Raw genomic sequence first — 25,409 nt, forward strand, 5'->3', positions numbered from 1 at the left:
ACCTGGTGAGGCGTGGGCACAGCGCAGCTGCGCTGCGCCAACTGGGTGTGGCGAAGTGGATTTTGCAAGTTTGGCACGCCGTGCGCCTTGGCGCATCTACTGCGCCGTTCCTCCTACCGGCGCAAGGGAGGAGAGAAGGCGTGGTGTGGGTTTGACACAGCCGATTCACTTTAAACCAATCAAATGAGCCCCTGTCCTCGCCTTTAAAATGCGCTGCGCGAAGGCGTAGTGGTAGTCTACACATTTGACATGGGCAAAGAGAGCAGCCGCATCACACACGCACTGAGGCCAGTCTTGGCTGCTGCAATGTTGCTGGAGCTACCTGCCATCCATCTGTCCACCCATCCATCTAACCACCCATCCATCCATCCATGCATCTATCCTTAAATTCGTCTTCCTGAGTCCCCTGTCTTTCCATTACCTGCCTGCCTCGCATCTTTTTTTTTCCAGCTCTGTCACCGTCTGTTAAAGTTATTGATTTTTACGAGCAAATATAAATTTTACTGTGAAGCCCCCATTTTTAATGAATGTTTTTACCTCAAAGGATAATCCTTGCCATATTCATATAAATAGCCTACATGTTTGTTTTGCAACTTTCGACTCCATCACTTACTGATGCAACAACACACTAGAGATTAAAACAAAATCCGGTTCATGAAAGCTTTTACATTTGCTGTTCTAAACGCCCAGTGTCTGGCAAGGAACCGATGCATTTTACATTTTCGATATGTGTGGAATCAGGGTTTCCGTTAGAAAAAATTGGCACAGGACAACGTGACCGGCAGGTTTTCAATTTACCGGACAAATGTTTGAAATTCCGGTCAAATATTATCTGAATTTACTGAGCTTAAAATTATATGCAGGCTATATAAGAATGATATCAAGGCATGTCAATTTATAGCGTAATCTTTTTATTGAAAAGCAGGCTGTATCAAATAAACTTAGTGCCGTCAATTGACTCACGTGCGTAACGTCTAAAATAAATAAATAAATACTGCACAAGCCTGTGCTCTTTTAACATGAACGTTGCATACAATTGCAACTACAATTTGCAAACAAAAAAACTGGCTCATATCATTTTAATAACGCGGCGTGCTGCCAACTTGAAATCAAATAGATGCAATAAAAACTTAATTCAGCAGCTGAATTAAAATCAAAAGTCTCAAGTGTCTCTCCGCAACTTGCAATGCGCATCAGTCTTGTGACCTTGTTCTCCCCCAGGCGACTTCACTGTGCTGTTTTGATCCAGTTCTGCAGAAAAAAACCCTCTCTCTCCCTCTGGTACACCGGAGACACGGATCACGCAGTCTATTTTTTTTTTTTTTAATTATAAATAAAATTACGTGGAAATTGACTGTTTTAATAAAATTCAAATTGTGAATATTTTCACCGGACATTTAAAAATTACCAGACTTTGGCAGATTTTAAATATATATGGAAAAAAAACTGTGTAGTTAACAGGGGCAGCGCCAGACACCATGACTGGAAAAAAGACATCACGGTACTGGATACATTGTTTGACTGACAGGTGATCAGGTTGGGTTTCCATTACGCTGCCAAACGGTGCCAATCTCCTTTGATCTGACATCAGATGTGACGGGACAGTCGATATGGAGATACGTTTATGTGCTGACTGAGATAGTAGCATTGAATAGTGTTTTTTGTGGGTATTTATTGCATTGTTACTGTGCCTGACATTCTGGAAACCTGCCTGTGAGGTTGTGGTGACGTGTGCGCACTGCCCGCCTGTCAGCCAAACTTCCACTGCGCCAGCCACGCTGCGCCTTGCGCCAAAAGTAGACGTGGTTTCAGGAGGCGAGCTTTTGCCGCACCTCGGCGAAGCCTTTTGGCACGAAACTGTCACTGCGCCAAGCTGAATCTGTCAACACCTCCCCCTGCTGCGCCGCCACTCCCATCTCGGCGCAGATCCGTCTGCGAAACTTGGAAACCGTTCGTCTCGCGCGTTGCGCTGGTCGAAACTAGCTCTGCGCGGGGTGCGCCTCACTGCGCCACCCTGCGCTGCGCCGGGAAACTAGAGCCCCATGAGACCAAGACGACACCTAACAATTGATCAGCAGCACCTTGCTATTGCAAGGCTTCAAACAGGATGTTCTCAGACGGAAGTGGCCACTGAGCTTAGAGTGTCACAGAGTGTCATCAGCAGGTTGCAACAGAGATACAAAGAGACTGGAAGAGTCACAGAAAGGCATAGAAGTGGACGTCCTTTGGCCCCATCCCACACTGATGACCGCTTCATTGTGAACAGTGCCCTGCGGAACCGGATGATGAATGCCACTCAACTCCAGGCACGTTTAAGGAAGGTGAGAGGCACCCAAGTGTCACGTCAGACCATTCGAAACCGTTTACATCAGCATGGTCTGCGTGCTAGACGACCTGCAAGGGTACCTGACCACACCACCAGGCACAGGTGTCATCGTCTTGCATGGGCCAGGGAGCATTTACGCTGGACGAGGGACCAGTGGGCCTCAGTGCTGTTCTCTGATGAAAGCCGATTCATGTTGAGCAGAAATGATGGCCGCCAACGATGTTGGAAACGTCAAGGAGAGCCCTATGCATCAGCCACTGTTGTCACCAGACGAGCCTTTGGTGGTGGTAGTGTTACAGTGTGGGCAGGTGTGTTTAGTCAGTACAGAACTGCCCTACACTTTGTGAATGGTACAGTGACAAGCCCATACTACCTGAATAACATCATTAATCCAGTCATTGTACCCCTGCATGAACAACACAGGCCTAATTTCATCTTCATGGACGACAATGCTCTAGCTCATCGAGGTCGCATCATTAGGGAACGGCTGCTGGAGACTGGGGTACCTCAGATGGAGTGGCCTGCACTTTCTCCAGACCTGAATCCCATAGAAAACCTATGGGATCAGCTGAGTCGCCGTGTAGAGGCTCGGAGCTCTGTACCCCAGAACCTCAATGTCCTGAGGGCCGCCCTTCAAGAAGAGTGGGATGCCATGCCTCAGCAGACAATAAGTCGACTTGTGAACAGCATGAGACGTCGTTGTCAAGCTGTAATTGATGCTCAAGGGCACATGACAAGTTATTGACACTGACATTTTTTGTTGTGGTATATCCACCACTGTTGTTGGCTTTTGTTTCAAGAAATTGTTTGAGATGAGGAAATCACCAGTGTATGCTTCTACTTAAATGCCCTACTTTCATGATATAATATCACTGTAGCGTGAACTTTTTATATTTTCCATAAATTTCACCCAAAAGCCAAATATCCCTAACTTTTTGTGAGCAGTGTATGTGAGGGGATGTATGTGGGGGCTGTTCCTGGGGGTGGCGCTGGTGTGTGGGACACTATCTCGAGTTCGGTCTAGATTTCCAAAACTGTTGCAAACCTCTTGTAAATCTAGATTGAGACTCTCACAAGTGTGGATAGGGTTATTGTTGAGGTTGAGTTTAAGATGGAGTAAAGCTCTACTGTACTCAATCAACTGTGCACATGCGAGAATGTGCGAGAGTTTCACAAATCTAGGGTTATTATGTAGACACAACTCTCTCTGGGCTATGGCAGGGCTTTACCTAGACCTGGAAGGACACGGGGTTCAGTGAGTTGTGATTGGTGCACTGCTCTAACTGTTCAGCTCACCGTCCATGCTGCTACCACTGTGCAGACCTGCAAGCTTTTCTGCAGCCACCCCCGCCCAGCTGCACTTGCCACAGTCTACTTTATCTCACACAGGGCTCCTTGATTAATGTCAGCAGCAGCAAGCCATAAATGCAAAACTGAACCTATTGTTTGTCATTAGTAATCTTATTAATACATGGGTTGTCCTGACAGAGGTTTACACAAGGTACCATCCTTTGTACGTTTTACTAGATCTTTTGGATGGGCTGCACACATTTTTCCATGAATGAGTCAGTACTGGTATGAGGTGGGCTTTTCATAGCCCACAATAAGTGCATGAAGGAAACTTTACGTTTGACTGAAGCCTAAGCTTGTCATAATCAAAAGTCCTTTTATATAGTTGCCTCATCAGCTCAAACACAGGTCAAACTTATAACGGCTATTTGAGGCCTGTATATAAATAGAGAGCATATGGATTATATTTCCAAAAGGGGGCTCACAATCTCAGGATATGACTACATAAGTTCATGAAAAGGATTTGAGCTTTTTCTTGCATCTGCTGTGGAAAGCAAACTCCATATTCAGGGATTCAATGATTCATCTGAGTGACTAACCCAACTTCATACATCATCCAAATGCCTTAATACATGGAGTCAACTCTTTAACATGTCCCAACTAAACTCGTCTAAATGGCATAGTGACTTGTACAAACAACTTTTAACAACTTGTGTGGATCAAATGAACTCCGAAAACAAATTTCATCATGACTTTAAGTGCTTCTGTAAAGACATACAATGAACTGTTATCACATCACTGAAGCCTTCTCACCTACTAGAAGCTGCAGTAGGGCCCAACTAACCCATATCTGTGTGAACTTAAACCACCACAGCAAACTGCCACCTAAATGTTAGTTTCACTCTGTCCAGAGGAAGACAGTGGCAGGGCCAAAACCAAATAGCACCAAACTAAACACAGTGAGAGTGTTATACCCCAGCAAGAAAAAAAATGACAGAGAGATCTTTGATCACCTTTTATAACCTTCTTTATTGAACACTGTTTACAGGAGAGTGTGCATTTGAAATGTGTTCATCCTTCTCCTTATCTCTCAGTCCTGCTCTTTCTTATCAAGCTTAATGTGGTTCAGCCAAAGCTGAGCACGTTGCTGCACATCTTCACTGTGTCAGTCCTGCTGGTGGTGCCTGACCTCAGAATACAGCACAGCATCTCTGCTGTGTTTCACTGTGGCTGCCCTGGAGGAGGAGCTTCTGGCAGCCACACTCACTGCTGCGTATGTAACTGCATCACTTGCCTGAGAGGGACAGAAACGGAAACAATGTATTTTTAACATGGAGGTAGAATGGAAAATAGACAGCCCATGCAGAGTTTACAAGTGGTAGCATGGGTACTAAGCTTGTCATCAACAAGACTGTATATTACATTGCATAGTAGATCTTTGGGTGTAAATTAACTGTTGGTAAGACCACAGACATTTGAAATGGTGTGTAATGGATACCCCATTTCACTTTTGTCCTATCTTTAAAAAAAATCTCATCATCGAATCAAGTTTTTTGTTGAAGGAAGTTGGGGCTCCATTGGGCCGGACCTCCATTACCATTACTCCATGACACCATTGAGCCAGATCTGAAGGTCATTTGAATTGTGCTGCTCTGTCCCTTTTATAGAGAACTCAAAACTTCCTTTTTTAATCTAGGTCAGGGGAAATATCCAGTCCAGTTTGACTGTAATGAACCTCTGGCATCCTGATGCAGTTTCCCATGGATTACCATCTTGGTACAGTGGAAAAATGTGGGACTACCCTCTTAAAAGGGAAGCAGTCAATTAAACTGGTGCTTGGAGCTACATTTGGAGCTTTTTTTTTTTTTTTTTTTTTTTTTTTAAATCAGTTAATGTTGATTTTATTAACTAAAGAGTGTTTTAGTTGTTTCATCATTAATCTATATTCCTGTCCTCGAAATGCAAGATGTATGAAATGAGCAATGAGCAGAATGCCAAAAAGAAAATTCACTTCTACCCATTTCATTTTCAACACCATTTGCACATGCAAATATTTAAAAACCTATGTGGTGCTTATTTTTTGACTCACTTGGCTCAATTTTTTTTTTATTTATTTATTCATTTTTTTTGAAGCAGGGATCCATTAAACATCAAATTAAACCCGAAAGGCCCAATGAAATAAAATAACTGCCTTACCTGTTGACTATCACAAGATCCATCAACTTTCTCTGATGACAAAGAAATGTAAATGTAAATGCCATATGTAGAATATAAGAGAATATGCCACCCTGATTCTGATACAGATGTACAGGTAAGCATTATCATGCACAGTGTGTAATACCTGTGGGATCTTTGCTCCAACTCTTGCAAAGCACCCATACAAGTAGAAGCGCTGCAATCCCAAGAACGATGTTAGACAAAACCAGTGCAATGACAGCTGGACTGAGAGCAGCTGAGGTGGTGGAGTTTCCTGAAGACCAAGGAGGACAAGCAAGGGGTATTTTTTTTTGATATTTTAAGTAAACAACAAGAGCAATATCCACAAGCTTGAAAACAAAACATAACCAAACATCTTCAATCCGTGTTGTCCGAGAATGATGACAGGCATTAATTAAAACTTATCTCTTACTCATCACTTATCACTTATTATCACTTATTATTACTTATCTTAAGTTTTAATGTCTTACCTTTAATGTAAAGCTTGGTCCCATTTCCAAACAGTGTCTCCCCACATGAAGCCACAACACAGTAGTAGGTTCCAGCATCGTCAGAGCTCAGGTTCTGCTTGGGAAGTTTGTAGACACAGCTAGTTTCTGGAGAGCCGGTCTCAGTCTTCTCACAGCTGTCATTCCTATTTCCAGAGTTGTAAATAATTCCTGACCCAGAACTTTCTGAGCTTTTCAGCCAGAAGACACTGGTGTCTTCCCCTCCACAGTCAGCAGTGTGAACAGAGCAGCTGAGAGTGACAGAGTCTCCTGGCTGGACTGACTCAGACTCTGGCTGCTGAACAACAGAGACACTGCTGCTCCTCGAACCTTGGGAAAAGAAAACAGATGAATTGTGATCACTGACATCACCTTTAAATTCATGGTAATTTACCTTTAGATACAATAGTTTAATGGTGAATTGCAGTGAATGCAATACCTTTTAGCATCAGGAAGGTTCCTGGTCCAAATTCAATGAAGTTTAGATATGCCACTCCACAGTAGTATGTTCCAGTGTCCTCCCGTGTTGTAGCAGATATGCTCAAATGATTTTCAGTGCCATCAAATTTGACTGAATAATGGTGATTTTGGGAACCATGTGTTGTTGCTATAAGCTGCAGTTTCCTCCCAGTAGTTAATTTATACCACACTCTACTTTTCATAGCACCCTTTATCTGACATTCAATAGTAACTGGGTCTCCGACCTCCGCAGTTTGGAAAGAAACAGGCTGAGAGATGTCACTGAACTGTGCCACACCTGAAACAAACAGAAAAGCAGGAAACCTAAATCCTAAACCACTTGCTTGTTCTGACTTTAATAAAAAGCTTCCCCAGGTGGACATTAGTTACTTACACAGATTACAGAGGAGAAAAACAGTCGGAAAGCACACAATCATCTTCCTTGCTTCTGACTCCATCATCACCTGCTTCCTCTCCTCAGCACGTCTGACTTATTGAAGCAAATTATCAAAAACAGCACTGTCTACATGATGCCAGATCAGTCAGGCATCTGATTGGTTCATGTCATTCATCTTGCACAATACCTGATTGGCTGCCAAAGCAGTTGGCTGACATGGAGTAAAAAACTTTTCACTTTGATCTGCCAGGTTTAAATGTGTTTCTTCAGCAGAATGTCTCCAAGCCTTGCCTACCAGATTGAAACAGGCTGAACAGTATTATGTGTGTCTGAATTATAAATCATACCACAATTCAATATTACATTAGTTTTATCAATGTTAATCTTCTAATTGTTATTGTAGTGTTAGATAACAACAATATAGGTTATAATTCCCTCAAATATAATACTTACTAAACTTTACAATGAAACCACAATGTGAGCCGAGTAGAACTGAAAAAGTTGTTTAATTACAGGACAAAGACTTTATTGAGTTTACAAAGGACCTCAATAGATGTGAGGAGTTGAGGGTAAAAGGTAAAACATCAGAAAAATATAGCTGAAAGCAACCATTAGTTAGGTTCAAACCTGTGTGACAAATGATTTGACAGTGAGAATATAAACTGGATTCAGATGTGGTTTATCACACTTTGGTTGGAATTTTTTTTTTCTTTTTAATAAAAGAAGGAGACAGCGGAATCAGTCACCGTCTTTGTGGGTGGGAAGATTGCAACCAACAAGACCAGAGCCCTATGTCTTTGAACTATATATATATATACACTACTCACAAAAAGTTAGTGATATTTGACTTTTGGGTGAAATTTATGGAAAATGGAAAATGTTCACGCTACAGTGATATTATATCGTGAAAATAGGGTATTTAAATAGAAGCATACACTGGTGATTTCCTCATCTCAAACAATTTCTTGAAACAAAAGCCAACAACAGTGGTGGATATATCACAACAAAAAATGTCAGTGTCAATAACCTGTCATATGCCCTTGAGCATCAATTACAGCTGGACAACGGCGACTCATGCTGTTCACAAGTTGACTTATTGTCTGCTGAGGCATGGCATCCCACTCTTCTTGAAGGGCGGCCCTCAGGACATTGAGGTTCTGGGGTACAGAGCTCCGAGCCTCTACACGGCGACTCAGCTGATCCCATAGGTTTTCTATGGGATTCAGGTCTGAGAAAGTGCAGGCCACTCCATTTGAGGTACCCCAGTCTCCAGCAGCCATTCCCTAATCATGCGACCTCGATGAGCTGGAGCATCAAACACCTGATGTGAATTTTGCCGTTAAACTCCTTGTTAGAGAACAGCAACTTGCGCAAAAAGTACTGAAACATTGAACAGTTGGACATGTGCATTCAAAAGTTTACAGATCACATTAAGTTCACCTGTAAAGGTTATAATGCATTTTATCCTGAAATTTACTGTAAACAGTCATGTTAGGCATGAAGTTCAGCCACAGAGATTCTTAAAAAAAAAAAAAAAATTGCACAGACTAGATTCGTACTGATAGCAATCTGATAGCAATTCTGTGGTGTTTGGCAGGCCAATAGTTTTTTTTTTTTTTTTGTCTAGGATTGCAGCCCTGCTGAGCCCCCTACATCTATGATCTGCTGTAAATATCCAATATCCAAGGTGTGCAGCTATGCAAGTCTGAAAGTGAAAGAGTATTGATACTGTGTATTATGCTGATGATGCCACTGTCATAAGGGTTTTTCACATTCCCAATTTTTTCCATTGTAAACAGAGTGCACTTTCTCCTTCTACCATATAAAAAAGCCTCTGCTTTGGGATCCATCTCAGATACAGTATGTATGCTATCTGTGGACCAGCAGCCTCATGCCATTCCCCAGTGGCACAGCGGCAATAGCCTACTCTATTCTTCTGTTCTGGTGAAGGCACATATTATGGTGTAAATGATGAGCCCTGCAATGTGGAGATGCTCATATACCAGCGTCAGTTATAGAAAGTAATCCTTCCACATACTGTTGTGAATGGCATTGAGACTATGATAGGAAAACCTAAAACCTAAACCCAACCTAAAATGGCTCCTCTATCCTGCATGAGCAGGAAAGAGTCAGTGCCACATGGTGGTCAACTCCTGGAGATAGCAGAGCAGATGTCACAGAGTCATGGTGTGTGTATATGTGAGGGGATGTATGTGGGGGCTGTTCCTGGGGGTGGCGCTGGTTTGGGAGACACTATCTCGAGTCCTGTCTAGATTTCCAAAATTGTTGCAAAACTCTTGTAAATCTAAATTGAGACTCTCACAAGTGTGGATAGGGTTAAGGTTGAGGTTGAGGTTAAGACAGAGTAAAGCTCTACTGTGCTCAATCAACTGTGCACGTGCGAGAATGTGCGAGTTTCACAAATCTAGGGTTACTAGGGTTATTAGGGTTAGGGTTAGGGAAGTAGACGGAGCTTGATGCACCGGGCACCCTGCACCGGGCACGCTGTGCCCACTAACAGGTATCAGAAAGAGGGACGTGCTTCGTGGGAAAGCAGTGAATGTGCACTCCACTCCTCCTTCATTGGAGACGCCACAAGGCAGCCAGGGCCTGGAGATCACCACGCATCCTGTAGCCAAAGCACACAGGACTCTAAACATTGAGCCATTGTTATTCCTTTTAGTGTTATTGTGTTTGTGTTTTATAAGTGTTTTGAACCTATCTTTTATAGCGTTTTTCCACTATATTACCGTGCCGTGCCATGCCGTGAAATTCATGGTTCCGCATTCAGTCCCACTACACCAGCCCGCTTGGTTCCGGGAACCAACCGTGAAAGATTTCAGCCCGGTTTGACATCTGGTGCTGGCCCGATTAGAACGGAGCCGCGGAGGCGGGCCTAAATATGATCTCCTTCATGATTGGTCCGTTAGAATGTCAGTTAACCAGGCTGCTACAAACTGACAAGTGACAAGTGTCAATCATTAAACCTTCAGCCAGTAGGCTATTATTTACAAACATTAGTTTCTGGAGAGATTATGGAAGAAATTGATTTGCTTGCTGAGTTTTTTGTTGGGTTTTTCTGTTGTGTAGCCTAGTTTACATTTTTTTTACAAATGGAAATGTAAATGTGACCACTAAGTGCAGATGGCAGAGCATCTGTGAAGATGATGATGATGGCCAACCTGACCGGGTGGGCGCGGTACCGGCGGGTGCCGCGGCCGGCTGGCCTGACGCTGACCGGTGCCGCGGCCAGCCCGCCTGATGCTGACCGGTGGCTTCTCTATTCAAACAAGATTTTGTCTATTAAAAAAAGTAGCAAAAAGCTAATTTAACAACTGACAGCTCCTCTTGTTACTATAACAACTCCACGGCAACGAGCGCGCCTCTCTAATTCTATGACGCCGACCTGCTGGTACCATAAGCAATGGAAACACTCCAAGGCCAAACACGACAGGGCTCTTTATAGTGGAAATGAGCTATTTGTGTACAATAAATCAATTGTTTTTAACTTCCTTTGCTGTTTGCATGCTGTTTTGGGTCAGCACAACTCCCCAGTAGGGTATTACTGGATTTTTCTTTAAGGTCACACCCCACAATCATGACATAGAAACTTTGTCCAACATAGTGCATGTTGGCTGCTCGATAATTCTTCCCATTGGCCCAACTAGCTTCCTAACTAAGAGCAGAACACTAGCAAGTTTATGATAGAAATGTTGTCCCCTCTGGACATACTAGCCATTCAGAATAAGTGACAAAGATTCAGTAACTGTTTCATGATCATCGTGCAAACACTGAGATACTTGAGTATTTGGAAACTATACACTCACACTATGGCAAAGAGTCCCATGAGTGCTTCTTTCTGGAATGAATTTGGGCCTTAATATAATTTAACTTAATCACAAAACATATCCATTCTGTTCGACACAACACAGTGTAAGGGTTAAGATTATGCAGGAGCTGTAAAGAAAACAAATCACACTATGACATCCTGCTTGAAACCACATAGAGCAGATGCTCCAAAATACATCTACTGTATGACCAAACCATACTAAGGCAGAGGGAGTTCACGTCTTTTGACAGCAAACCACAAGGAAGCTATAAAAAGATTCTCACATCTCTGAGTTTGTGGCAGACATGTTTACAGCAAACACCCTGCTATGATAAACAGGTGCTGGGTCAAATGAAATGTGTGGGTGATGATTAAAACAGTCCAGGACATAATGCACTGCCAGTGATGAACAGCTGGCTATGTGAAAAAGTGGCACATTTTGTGCAAATTGCTTTTAGTCAGTGCAGCACTGAGAGAAAGGGACTGGAGGTTGGAGGTCTTAAAATGTGCATGGTACTTTTTTTTTAGTGCTCATTTTCCACTAATGGAAACTTGCTCTACAGTAGCTAACTATACCATCACCAGTTCTTTTTCACACATTCTAACCTACAGATGTGTCGAATGAGGGAATCACATGGGAGGCGCTGGGGTGGTGCTTGCTGGTGCTATAGCACCAGCAGAGATTACAATAGCACCACCGTAGCACCACCAAGAAAATAATTGAATTATCACATTTAAATTCTAGCTTTCTCTGTATATTTTCGAAGTTATTAATGTTTGTGCAGTGAAATGGTAAAATGCAGTGGCGGTTCTGCCTATGCTGCCGCCCTATAGGCGAAATTACCGGCTTGCACCCTTCCATGTTACTACTCCTACCGCGGTGCCAGTCGGCCGCAGCACCAGGCGGGCCGGCCGTGGTGGGTTAGGGTTAGGGTTAGGGTTAGCATCAGGTACCGACTGGTGCTGCGGCCGGCCCGCCTTATGCCGACCGGTGCCGCGGCCGACCCGCCTGATGCAGGCCGCTGGCTTTTTTATTCAAACAAGATTTTGTCCATATAAAAAGTAGCCTATTTTTCCAAAAAAGGGTCTTGAAAAAGAGGGGTCGTCTTTGTGTAGGCTGCGGTTAATGAAAACTTGATACCATGGACAGCGCTTTTGACTGAAGTGGGTGTGTGTATAACCTGTTGTAGGTGTTGCGCTGTCAGTGGTGCTGAAACGCGGTGGAGGAGATGGTTAGAGACGGAACATGTCACTCGGTCACTGCTGTTAAGCCTCCTGGTTTTGCTTATGGACTTCCAAAGGGTGATTCTTGGTTTTTGTTTTAATTATAGTTTTGTTTATTGCATACGATTTGTCCTACAACTCCTACAAAGCCTCATATCTGCTGTTTTCCTTATTTGACTTTAATGTAGGCTGTCTGTTGGCGTCGTTGTCTGTGTAATATGAATAGTAGTAGACATTGTTTTTGAGTTGACAAGCACGCATTTAATGCTGATTGCTGGATTGGTGTGTGACTGATGTGCACTCTGGATCGGAAATTCTGTTAAGTTATTGTTTATGCTCTTGTGTAGCCCGGGTTGTCTCCCATGTTGCTGTCGCAATTCACTTGTAGGTCTATATTAAACATGAAAAACGTTGTTGTTTTGTGAATCAATAGCGGCATTGGTAAAAACATATCTGAAACTTACTTTTGAATCCTGCGCGTCTGGCTTTTGCGCAACTAAAAGCTACCATACGGTACATCCATCAGCCCCATCACTGAATGATTCAGCCCCACTACAGCACCAGCAAGAAAAAATCTCTGGCGCCGCCACTGGGGAGTCAGTGCACCTTTCACAGCAAAAGATACAACAACAGAGTCCTGACACATCAATTTTGTGAGTTTATTCCAGGCCAACGTAGACAGAAGTACAAGAACCCCATGAGAGAAAGCCATGGAGGCTTTTAACCACAAGATCACTTTACTGAAATGTTATATTGCATGTTGTGTTGCAATCCTGTAAAGCTGATCAAGCTTCTCTGTTATGTGTTCACTGTAAAGGATGGTAAGGGTGGGACCAGCATATGTTAGTTGTTCTGGGAGGAATTTAGTCCGGTGTGGAAATGTTTCCACCGCTACAAACTTTGTATTTAGGCTCATTTAGGCAAACATGCGGAGCGGTGCAACCATGCAGACCCTTGCTTTTGTGTCATTGTGGTTCCTGCTGTGGCATTAAATATCGCTGTTGCTATCACTCATCAAAAGCAGGTCTTGGTGAAACAATGCACTTTGCTGTTTTTGTGGCTTTTGTTTGGGAAAAGCACATTAACACAGATCTAGCAAAAATTCCTTGCTGGATGTTATGCTTGCTTATGTCACAGTGATAGGCCATGAGCAGATTAATCATGAAAATCTTTACAACCAATTGTAGTGAACTGATACAATCAGACATCCATTTAGTAACTTTTTGGAGGGGCAATCCAGATATGTTGTGATCCAGATTTTATGAATATGGGCTCAAATTTGTAGGAGAAGAAGGACACGTTCAAAGTGGATACAGTATGTCTTAAGCATCTTAAGTCCTTGTACTTGATGGTGTTGGGTCACAAGTGCTTTATAATGTCTAATAATGGACCACTGCTACTATTTTGCATTATGATAAGTGACTTATTCATAGTAAATCATAATTAAAAATGTTATATTTATTACAAGTGAAATAAGTTTGACAGGAAAATTCAGGAGAATCCATTTAATACTTAGGCCTACAAAGAGGCACTGCTAAAATCACCAGTCATGTTACAGAGAAGCAAAGCCTGATCAAAGTGCAGTTCTATTGCTTTATGCTGGAGTACACACAGACAGGGTCTCTGTTGTCCCTCTGTCTTCTTGGTCTGTGAGCCTTGTTTACACTTAAAGCTGCATAATGGAGGTTGTCTGCATCTTGGCCCTGGCAAGAAGAAATGAAACAGCAAATCACAATTACAACCTAAAGAAATACAACAGAAACACACCAAACACTTCAGTGCTGTGCTATAAGAAATCTTTGTGCAGTCGTACAACACTTAATCAAAATAGAAAACAAACAAACAAACAACAACAACAAAAAAACTCACCTCTACATGTTGAATAGAAGCAGTGGAACTTCTTGCTTGAGAGTCTGGTTGTGGAAAAAAAACAGACAATGAAGGTCCTCTTGCTGAAGTACCATGCACATCGAAAACACACACAGATACAAAGAATACTAATCACCTGTGCTGTGGCTACAGTTTCTCTTGTGCATCTTGTACACAGAGGAAGCCAGGAGAACAACCAGGGTGATGGTGAATGCCAATGCTGCGCTCAAGAAATACACCAAGACAGGAGGAGAAGCCACCTCATCTGCAGACATCCACACATTAGAACAACGTGGAAAGATTTTTTTCCCCTCTGTGTTCATATAAATTTTGGAGAGAGTGGAATAACAACTATTTATGAAATGAGACAACCTCTGCTGAAAATGTGACTCACTCTCAATGTCTATCTTGGTCCCATTTCCAAACAGTATCTCCCCACATGAGAGCACAGCACAGTAGTAGGTCCCAGCATCAGACAGATCCAGGCTCTTCATTGGGAGGTTGTAGTCACAGGCCTGTGTGTGTGTCGTGGGTTTCCTCTCACACTGATCATCAGTGACTCCATGCGTGTAAATGGCTCTTGGTTGAGAGTGTCCTGAGCTCCTGAACCAGTAAACACTGTGTTCTCCATCACAGGTACCAGTGTGCACTGTACAGTTCAGAGTCACAGAGTCTCCTGGCTGGATGGTCTGAGACTCCGACTGATGGACGACAGCTTGGATGTTCAGACCTGAACCGTTTACACTGAGAGTAACTCCATCCCCAAATTCAAAGTTAGAGCTACCGACACAGAAATAAGTTGCAGAGTCTGAATGTCGCAACACTGAGATCTTCAACTGTGTCCCATTTGTTTCAATTTCCACCTTGAAACGTGGATCATTCTTGAATTCGTCATGAAAAATGGCATTTTCATAATACTTAAAGAAGCTTGAAATGAGCAGTGGTTTCTGTCCCAGTGTTTGCTTATACCAGAAAAACCTAGTTGAAGCATCACCTTCATAAAAGCATTTCAAAGTCACACTGTCTCCGACGTTAGCTGATAGAAAACCACTGTCTTGGCGAAGAGACAAGGACAATTTCAGCGCTGCCAGATGAAGTAAAAAGACATCCACAATTAATTGTATGTCATGACAGGGATGATATTATGTACATAGCCTACTATGTTGCAGAATAAATATAAAGAATATTTAAAGCAATCATGTGAACCTTAAATGTACAAAGTCAAGCTTAAAAACAGTCTAAAATGACGCAACTTACCCATGCTCAATACAAATATGCCCATCAGATGGAAAGTAATGCTCGGAGGTGCCATTGTGTTCAAGAGTCTGTGTTGAATGGAGAGGATCTGGGCACACTGTACTCTTTAGAGATAAGACTGTGTTTGATTGGTCCAGCACAACTGACAATGAATGCCCTATTTAGGCAATATTGAACACTGAGTAACAGCCCCCTACAGGGTCCATCCTTTAAAAGAGACACGTGGAAAGAGATACAGTATCTGAAGTGTAATATGACTCCTCATCCTGACATTAGCTTTAAAATCAGTAAACTGGAAATTACCTGCAAACACTGCTATAAAATACAGTCCAATTTTGGTGGTGTGATCAGCAGCAAGGCATCCCAGTATGTAAAAACATTATGAAGAACACAAACAGGAGTACACACTAAGTGTGAGGTGTGGGGCTCCTCACCCATGAAGTTTTTTATATCAACTCCTATCTGTTTGTCTGCCTCTGCCTTTGCCTCTCTTAGTCTCTGCCTCTCTTCCTCAGTGACTGGTACTTTTTGCATTATGTTCACATTTTGTAAAGATTCAAACTTCCATTATTCATATAGTCATGTTACCCCTGAGTATTTTAATGTCAGCGCTTCAGAAATGAAATGAGAATGAAAGAATTCTGTTAATTGCTTGACTCAGTTCTATTGCACTCTTCCTGTGGAACATGTTGGCATAAATGTCTGGACCTCAAACATCTACAAAAAGTACTGATGTTTGTGTATTGTGTGAAGGAATGTTCAGCTCATGGAAAAAAAGAAATGGAAATGGAGGCAGAAATGGCTTCCTCCATGGGGTAAATTGTTAAATTGTCAGACAACAGCCCGTGGTTTCTGAGATAAGGTCAGGAGACACTACATTAAGATTAAATAGCAGACTAGCAAACCACACTTTTTTAAAAGTAAACCCCAAAAACATTTGCTAGTGGAAATGGTATGTTGATATATCAGATATCTGAAATGTATATGCAAATTTTGGGCTACATATTCACAATGCATATGCCAATTAGGCCAGGTATCCAAAATTTGGCAACATCCAAAATTATTGTGCTCTTTTGGTGACAAATCCATAATGAGGCAACATACCTGAAATGTAATTATTGATGTGTCAGACATGTCTGAAATGCAACATGCAACAAACACAAATGTGCCAAGCCTGCTCCAAATGCTGCAGCTGGGACTTGTACTGTCATGATTCTGAGTTTCCAGTGTTTTGGACTTTTGCTTTGGGCTGTACTTTTGTTTGTCTGTGTTTTACTTGTGTTTGGGTGTAGTTTCTTTGCCCTGCTGTGTCACTCCCATTAGTGGTTTCACCTGTGTCTGACTACTCAGTCTTGTTTGCCCCTCCCAGTTCCACACCTGCTCTGAGTCTGTGGGATTATCCTGGTTGTCCTGATTCGGCCAATAGTCGCACCTCGGATTCAGGAGGAACAATGCGGTTTTCGTCCTGACCATGGAACACTGGACCAGCTCTATACCCTCCGAAGGGTGCTCGAAGGTTCATGGGAGTTTGCCCAACCAGTCCACATGTGTTTTGTGGATCTGGAGAAGGCATTCAACCATGTCCCTCGTGGTGCCCTGTGGGGAGTGCTCAGGGAGTATGGGGTCCGAGGCCCTTTGCTAAGGGCTGTTCAGTCCCTGTACGACCAGAGCAGGAGCTTGGTTCTCATTGCCAGCAGTAAGTCAGACCTGTTCCCAGTGCATGTTGGACTCCGGCAGGGCTGCCCTTTATCACCAGTTCTGCTCATAATCTTTATGGACAGAATTTCTAGGCACAGCCGGGGGCCCGAGGGAGTACAATGATTGTGTACAATGTAGAAACTAGTCGTGAAAAAGATGAGGAACTTAAAATATGAGAATAAGGGTGCTTTCAGACCTGTGGCCCGTTTGCTTTGTTCCGATTCAGGGGCTAAATCGATACAGTTGTTTCGTTTTTCGTTTGGGGCGTTTGTGTTCACAGGGCAGCCGTCTGTAGCGGTTCAGAGCTGTAAACAAATGCCATGCGCGAACCAGCTGTTCTCTCATTGGTCAGAAATTACCCCGAAAGAAGAAGTTTCCTCTTCCGTTCTTACCCCGGAAAAAACAAAAACCATGGAGCATCTTCAGCGTGTGTGGCTGGTTTGTTTCTCTGTGTTTCTGTGGTTAATGTACCCAGTGGCGGTTCTGCCCATGTTGCCGCCCTAGGCGAAATTACTGCCTTGCGCTCTTTCGTGTTACTACTCCTACCTACTTTTTATATGGACAAAATCTTGTTTGAATAAAAAGCCACCGGCCACGGCACCGGTCTGCATCAGGCGGGCCAGTACCGCGCCCACCTGGTCAGGTCTGCCGGATCTGACAGGTGAGCGGCGCTGATGATTTTTTTTTTTTTCCTTTTTTTTTTGCTCTTGAGCCGCCCCCCACATGACATGAAAAAATGCCCGCTTCGCCCGTGCCTAAAACCGCTACTGAATGTACCGGTGTTCCGTTCTACCGGGAATCAAGACTGCACATGGAAAATATACTGCATCTACTGAGAAGAAGACGTGCCGCGACAAGGAATCGCCGACGAAGATGGGCTCTGACGCTGGTTGATCCACAGTTATGAGTGAGTTGTGTCGGTTTCTGTGTCGATTATGTTCTCACTGCAAACGAACCGCTCCAGGGCTCGAATGGAATCGAGCCGAGACCACCTCTTCTAGGCGATCTCGGCTCGCTTGTTTTGTCCCGCATCCAAGCGCGATTGCTGTGTTCACATATGTCCAAACGAACCGATCTTTAGGGGGAAACGCTCCCTGTTTCGGAACAACGGGTCCAAACGGGACAGGTCTGAAAGCACCCTAAGTATCTAGTCTGTCTGGATTATTTTGAATTTATTAAAGGATAGCCCCTTGAGATGTAGCATCTCATTTTCAAGGAGGTCCCTAGACAAACATATACATAGAACACAGGACACATTACACTACATTAAATTATAAACATACATAACATATAACAAATACAGATATCTTGCTCTCCCACTACCACACACAACCCAACCCACATACGCCTAACATACAAACCGATTAACAAGGATCAATGATAGGAACATAAAAACAAAGAGTAAAGAAAATAAATTAGAAACATGAGCTATTTGTTTTGAGATGGGAATGTAGTGACATCCTGAAACAATGGGAAAAAGTAATAGAACGCAAAGAAAGAGGGAAGTTATGCCAATCCCATGGGGCTTTATATTGGAATGACCTTTTACCAACTTCTTTCAAAATTCTAGGAACAAAGAAAAATGGGCAGTTCATATGTCTAAGTGAGTATGGGGAATTGTATGGAGTCATAAGTTCTTTTAAATATGGAGGACAATGAGAGTAAACACATTTAAAAAGGAACTGAAGCCAGTGAAATTGCTGTCTTGATTTGGGTTCAGTGCCGGCTTTACCTGTGTTGGCGCTCTAGACAAAATTACTCACTTGCGCCCTTCCATGCCTAACCCCCCCCCCCAATTGCCTATATCGCCTATGCCAAAAGCCGGCCCTGTTTGGGTTGTAACCAGTTCAGTGAGTCAAACATAAAACAATGATGAGTTCTAAAAGGACATCTCAAAACAAATCTACATAGAGAATTAAATAATACAGTCAAATATTTAAGATGAGTGTCTGAAGTGTTTTGGTGAACAATATCAACATAGTCAAAAAGTCGTAGTATCAGTTGTGAGATTAACCTTTTCTGACATGGAGTGTGAAACAATTGATTGAACGATAGAGTGAAGCAAGACATCCATATGCCTTTTTAGCAATATTATCAATATGCAGTTTGAAGGTGAGTTCTGGGTTCTCTTTTAGTCAATAGTTTTAGTCAATATTCTTTTTTAGTCTTTGACCTGCATCATGTTGACTTTTTTTTTTTTTTTTTAATTTAACAATATTTTAAATTATTATTTTAAAAATGTAAATTACTTATCAAACAGACCTAACAATTCAGCTACCAATGAATGAGCAGTGGTATGCATGTGATAACATAGATTGAAAAATAAGCCGAAGTGATACCTCTTCTCTGAACAGACAAGCTAAACCAGTGTGCTGCTGTTAGCCAGTAACTTCAGACTTCAGACAGCGCCACACACACGCACTCCGGCATGAGCACACAGCAGCGCAGGAAGAGAAAAACTAACGCGCATCCAATTAATGCACTTTCTGGATTGTAATTTAAAAGTCTATGACGAAAAATATGACTGATATCGATGTACAGTCCGGGCCAGCGTTGCGTTCAAGTGCAACTCCAAAAAGGAGGACAAATAAGCGTCTGGCTTGAGGCTGTGCCGGACGCCGGACAAGGCATTTAAATTCCGGACTGTCCGGCCTAAATCCGGACGTATGGCCACCCTAGTTGTCATCCACCTACTATGGCTCCCATTCTCTGAAACCACAGAGCACAACACAGCACACAGAGCACAACACAACATATCCTGTCTCTATACCCCTCAGGGGTCTCTTTTACCAAATATTGGGTAAACCAGGTCTTCTGAGAACATCCCTACAAGGTCTTCTCCTAAGAACATCACTTTCCTGTTCCTCTCAGGTATTTCTATTATGTAGTTATTCTTGCACATCTCTGTTTGTTGCATGTCTTCAGTACTTTTCCACTGTCTCTACAATATCCTGTTATGCACAGTGCTCTCACAGCAGACTTTATTACTTAAGCATAGCCTTCCTATGGATTAATAAATGCATTACTTCGGATTAAAATGTTCTACTTATTACTGATAAACATCAAACAATAGCATATGTCTACATCAGTTTGGAAGGTAGTATATAAAGTTGACTTTGACTAGTCCAGCTAGTTAGCATGCTTATGATATCGTCACTTTGCAAGTATGAAACTTGAAAGCTTTGGTTAAGGTGACATACCATATTTCACCAGTTAATAGCCCGGGTGTTTAATACGCAAAATCAACTTGGACCCCAGGCGTTTACCACAACCATGCGGCTATTCGCTGCAGGCCTTTATTTTTACACAGACCTGCACCAGGCCATTATTGTGATGACAGTTACTGTCCCAACATATTTTTTAGTACAAAAGCACTAACAGTATGGTACAATACGTTACACCCTTTTTTCTAACGTTAGCTCCTCTCTTATTTTGACAAAAAAATGGAAGTGCTGCACAGTTATTGTGCGGCTAACTGTTTACTTCTTCAAAAATAAGGTGAATAGCCTTATTTTGGGTTTACCACAATATAATGCAAATAATCGCCCCGGCGGTTATTCGGGTGGGCGTTTAATACACAAAATGGGTGCAGACCCCAGGCGTTTAAAAGAACTAGGCGGCTATTTGCGGCCCGGCGATTAATTGGTGAAATACGGTAACCACATTATCTGAACGGAGCTCCAGTACAAGTTACTGCTATGAGTGGATTATCACTTCTTACTTGAGGGGGGAAAAGCCCAAATGAAACTAGACGGAAACTGTAAGGTGAAGAAAATGTTTGATTTCTATAGAGATGCTGGTGAATATTAGAGTCTCTGTGCTGCCAAGGTAAGACTGACCCCTAACACGAGCGGAAGTGATGCAGATGGGAGCGCAAAGGAAGAGGCAGGGAGAGAGCCACCACTTATATACTCTGCTCCCTACTCGGTAATTGGCCACCAGTGGCACACCATAATGAGGCAGTACATATAAACATAATAAATATTTCTATACTGCTACATTTCAATGGACGTGAAGCAAGAAAAACTTCATGAGGCCAGATTTTTTTTTAAGGAAAATGAATGATCAGAGAAAGTATTATATGAGGGACTGGCTGTCATGAACGTGGCACAGGGAATACAGGACTCAAATGCGCAACAAAGACTGGTTGAAATTCAAAAGGCAGGTTTATTACCAGGCAGAGGTCGGTACTCAGGTAGGCAATCCAAAAACAGGCAGAAGTGTCCAAAACGTGAGGCAAAGGCAAGGTCAAAAAACAGGCAAGGATCATTCACACAAAGACTATGACTACGGCTGTGAAATAACGCTGGAACGTGAGCAGAAGCTACAACGAACTGGGGATAAGACAAGACAAAAAGGGGGAATATAAGCAGGACTAATGGGTAGTGATTGGACACAGGTGCGGGAGACACAATCGGAACAGGTGAACACAGACAAGGAGGGGGCGGGGCAGACAGGAACCTGGAACAGAGACGGGTGAGTGGTCACAAAATAAACCATTGTTTCTTCAAGCAAATGTTGCATTTTTTCTTGATCAGATAGGGTAAATCATCTGATTATGTTTTAATTTTTGAAAAGAACTTTGCTGTAAACTCACTCACTCACTCACTCACTCACTCACTCACTCACTCACACTGTTGATTTGTATAGATTCAGCTGAAATCCCTTTTTGTAAATTTATCCCATTATTATATTGTATTGTATAGTATTTGATAGCATGAAGTCTAATATAGCTGTAAATTGTTATTTTATCTTTGAAACTGTTGATTTTGAGAAGGAAATTAAATATTATTGTGGAACTGTTAGTAATTTTCCAAGTGTTCATTTGCATGCTTATACTAGACTAGGCAGGGAAATGTGTTGGCACAGCAGCCCCACCAAGGATTTTTTTCACCAGCCGCCACTGTCCCAGATTGTTTGCAAGGACACTTCAGTGCCAGCCATTGCAGAGAGTGAAGTGATTACTTTCAACACTTCTCAGTTCACTGGATTCACAGCCTTTTTTGGATCAAAATAGGAGAAAATTGGCCACTTAGATTAGTCACAAATGGACCATTTAATGAGGCAATCTGAGACCAACCACAGACGTTCAATCTACAGCAGCCATCTTGGAAAAATCCAAAGCGGTTCCAAAGACTATGGTGACTGTCTTGTGCTGATTGGTGAATGTTGTGTGCTGTTCACAAATAAGGAAAATCTAATGTTGCATCTCACAGAGCTCTGACTGCTGATGAGTCTCACAATCATCTGATGAAGTGATCACAAATTTCAAAACACAGGTTATGTGCTTTGGGAAGAAAAATGTGAAGGTTGCAGGATTGCTTGACAATAACACAAACTGGATATGTCATGTTCAAATGTTAAGTGAAAACCGTAGTTAAGGCCCAGGTTTATGTCAGTCAACTTTAGTGATATATTGATTGATGAAATCAGTTCACCTTTCACAGCACAAGATACCACAACAAAGTCCTTCAGTTTTCATTGTTTATTTCAAGCCAAGATTTTTGTCATCACACTGTACACTTTATATTAAGGAACACATGTTAACTAACATGTTGATTAATTATTTGCTGAATTATTAGCATCTTATTCTGCAGTACCGTCTTCTGCAAAGGTAGAGCATTAATTATACCTCATTAGTGCTTTCTAGCAGTCATTAAGGAAGTTGTTACACATAGATTGGTCTCCTAGTGTGCTTTTGTCAGCATGGGGCATATATAAGTGGAGAAATACTTACAAAAATAGCCAATCTCCATCACTTAGAGATTCTGAAAAACTATAATTTTTATGAATGAAAACACAACACTAAAGGTGTTGGTAAAGTAATAGCCATTGTGAGATTGGGGTTCTTGTACAAAGTACAACAACCCTACTGGAGAAAGAAAAGGAGGCTTTTTAACCACAAGATCACTTTACTGAAGTATGATATTGCATGTTATGTTTATTGTAATTCGTAATTAAAAATGTTATATTTATTACAAGTGAAATAAGTTTGGAAAATTCAGGAGAATCCATTTTACACTTACAAGGAAGCACTGCTAAAATCACCAGTCATGTTACAGAGAAGCAAAGCCTGATCGAAGTGCAGTTCTATTGCTTTATGCTGGAGTACACACAGACAGGGTCTGTGTTGTCCCTTTGTCTTCTTGATCTGTGGGCCTTGTTTACACTTAAAGCAGCGTAATGGAGGTTGTCTACATCTTGGCCCTGGCAAGAAGAAATAAAACAGCAAATCACTATTACAACCTAAAGAAATACAACAGAAACCCACCAAAACACTTCAGTGCTGTGCTATAAGAAATCTTTGTGCAGTCATACAACACTTAATCAAAATAGAAAAAAACAAACAAACAAAAAAAAAAAACCTCACCTCTACATGTTGATTAGAAGCAGTGGAACTTCTTGCTTGAGAGTCTGGTTGTGAAAAAACAGACAATGAAGGTCCTCTCACTCAAGTACTATGCACACTGAAAACACACCATCAGATACAAAGAATCCTAATCACCTGTGCAGTGGCTACAGTTTCTCTTGTGCATCTTGTACACAGAGGAAGCCAGGATAACAACCAGGGTGATGGTGAATGTCAATGCTGCGCTCAAGAAATACACCAAGACAGGAGGAGAAGTCACCCCATCTGCAGACATCCACGCATTAGAACAACTTGCAATGATTTTTTTCTGTGTTCATATTAAGTTTGGAGAGAATAGAATAACAACTATTTATGAAATGAAACAACCTCTGCTGAAAACATGACTCACTCTCAATGTCTATCTTGGTCCCGTTTCCAAACAGTATCTCCCCACATGAGAGCACAGCACAGTAGTAGGTCCCAGCATCAGACAGATCCAGGCTCTTCATTGGGAGGTTGTAGACACAGGTCTGTGTGTGTGTCATGGGTTTCCTCTCACAGTGATCATCAGTGACTCCATGTGTGTAAATGGCTCTTGGTTGAGAGTGTCCTGAGCTCCTGAACCAGTAAACACTGTGTTCTCCATCACAGGTGCCAGTGTGCACTGTACAGTTCAGAGTCACAGAGTCTCCTGGCTGGATGGTCTGAGTCTCCGACTGATGGACGACAGCTTGGATGTTCAGACCTGAACCCTTTACACTGAGAGTAACTCCATCCCCAAATTCCAAGTTATAGGAATGGCTAGATACGCAGAAATAAGTAGCGGAGTCTGAATGTCGCAAATCTGAGATCTTCAACTGATTCCAATTAGTTTCAATTTCCAGTTTGAAACGTGTATCATTCTTGAATTTGCTATGAAAAACGCCATTTTTATTAAACTTATAGAAGTTACACATGAGCAGTGGTTTCTGTCCCAATGTTTGCTTATACCAGAAAAACATAGCTTCATCATCACCTTCATAAAAGCATTTCAAAGTCACATTGTCCCCGACGTTAGCTGATAGAAAACCACTGTCCTGACGAAGAGACAAGGACAGTTTCAGCGCTGCCAGATGAAGTAAAAAAAACAAAGACATCCACAATTAATTGTGTGCCATGATGGGGGTGATATTATTATGTACATGCTATGATGCAGAGTAAATATAAATAAATTTTAAAGCAATCATTTGAAGATTAAACATACAAACATACAACTTCAAAAATAGTCTAAAAAGACGCAGCTCACCAATGCTCAATAGAAATATGCACATCAGATGGAAAGTAACGCTCGGAGGTGCCATTGTGTTCAACAGTCTGTGCTGAATGAAGAGGATCTGGGCACACTGCACTCTCTAGAGACAAGACTGTTTTTGATTGGTGCAGCACAACTGACAGTGAATGCCCTATTTAGGCAATATTGCACACTGAGTAACAGCCCCCTACAGGGTCCATCCTTTAAAAGAGACGTGGAAAGAGATACAGTATCTGAAGCGTAGTATGACTCCTCATCCTGTCATTAGCTTTAAAATCAGTAAACTGGAATTTACCTGCAAACACTGCTATAAGATACAGTCCAGTTTTGGTGGTGTGATCAACAGAAAGACATCCCAACATGTAAAAACATTATGAAGAACACAAACAGGAGTACACACTAAGTGTGAGGTGTGGGGCTCCTCACCCAGGAAGTTTTGTATATCAGCTCCTACCTGTTTGTCTGCCTCTGCCTCTCTGTTTCAGTCTCTGCCTCTCTTCCTCAGTGACTGGTACTTGTTGCATAATGTTCACATTTTAGAAAGATTTAAACATACATTATTTATATAGTCAAGTTATGCCTGAGCATTATAATGTCACCGATGCACAAATCAAATGAGAAAGAAAGAATTCTGTTCATTGCTTGACTCACTTCAATTGCACGCTCCCTGTGGAACGCATTGGACGAAATGTCTGGACCTGAAATATCTACAAAA

At 42.2% G+C, this 25,409-nt stretch overlaps 2 protein-coding genes across 2 annotated transcripts; both read right to left on the reverse strand.

The window, feature by feature from the left end:
• Window positions 1-4,781: 4,781 nt before the first annotated feature.
• On the reverse strand, window positions 4,782-7,236 carry LOC115376294 (signal-regulatory protein beta-2-like). Its single transcript, XM_030075783.1, has 6 exons — window positions 7,175-7,236; window positions 6,761-7,078; window positions 6,304-6,651; window positions 5,958-6,086; window positions 5,813-5,844; window positions 4,782-4,910 (listed from the first exon to the last, which is right to left on the reverse strand). The coding sequence occupies exons 1-6, from the start codon at window positions 7,215-7,217 to the stop codon at window positions 4,782-4,784; spliced, it is 999 nt and encodes a 332-aa protein (XP_029931643.1). The 5' UTR covers window positions 7,218-7,236.
• Window positions 7,237-13,816: 6,580 nt separating this feature from the next.
• LOC115376174 (immunoglobulin kappa light chain-like) lies at window positions 13,817-24,746 on the reverse strand. Its single transcript, XM_030075666.1, has 5 exons — window positions 24,689-24,746; window positions 14,494-15,183; window positions 14,236-14,364; window positions 14,100-14,143; window positions 13,817-13,933 (listed from the first exon to the last, which is right to left on the reverse strand). The coding sequence occupies exons 1-5, from the start codon at window positions 24,741-24,743 to the stop codon at window positions 13,817-13,819; spliced, it is 1,035 nt and encodes a 344-aa protein (XP_029931526.1). The 5' UTR covers window positions 24,744-24,746.
• Between the last annotated feature and the right edge of the window lie 663 nt (window positions 24,747-25,409).

This window comes from Myripristis murdjan, chromosome 18 (genome assembly GCF_902150065.1).
Source record: "Myripristis murdjan chromosome 18, fMyrMur1.1, whole genome shotgun sequence".
Taxonomy (NCBI): Eukaryota; Metazoa; Chordata; class Actinopteri; order Holocentriformes; family Holocentridae; genus Myripristis; species Myripristis murdjan.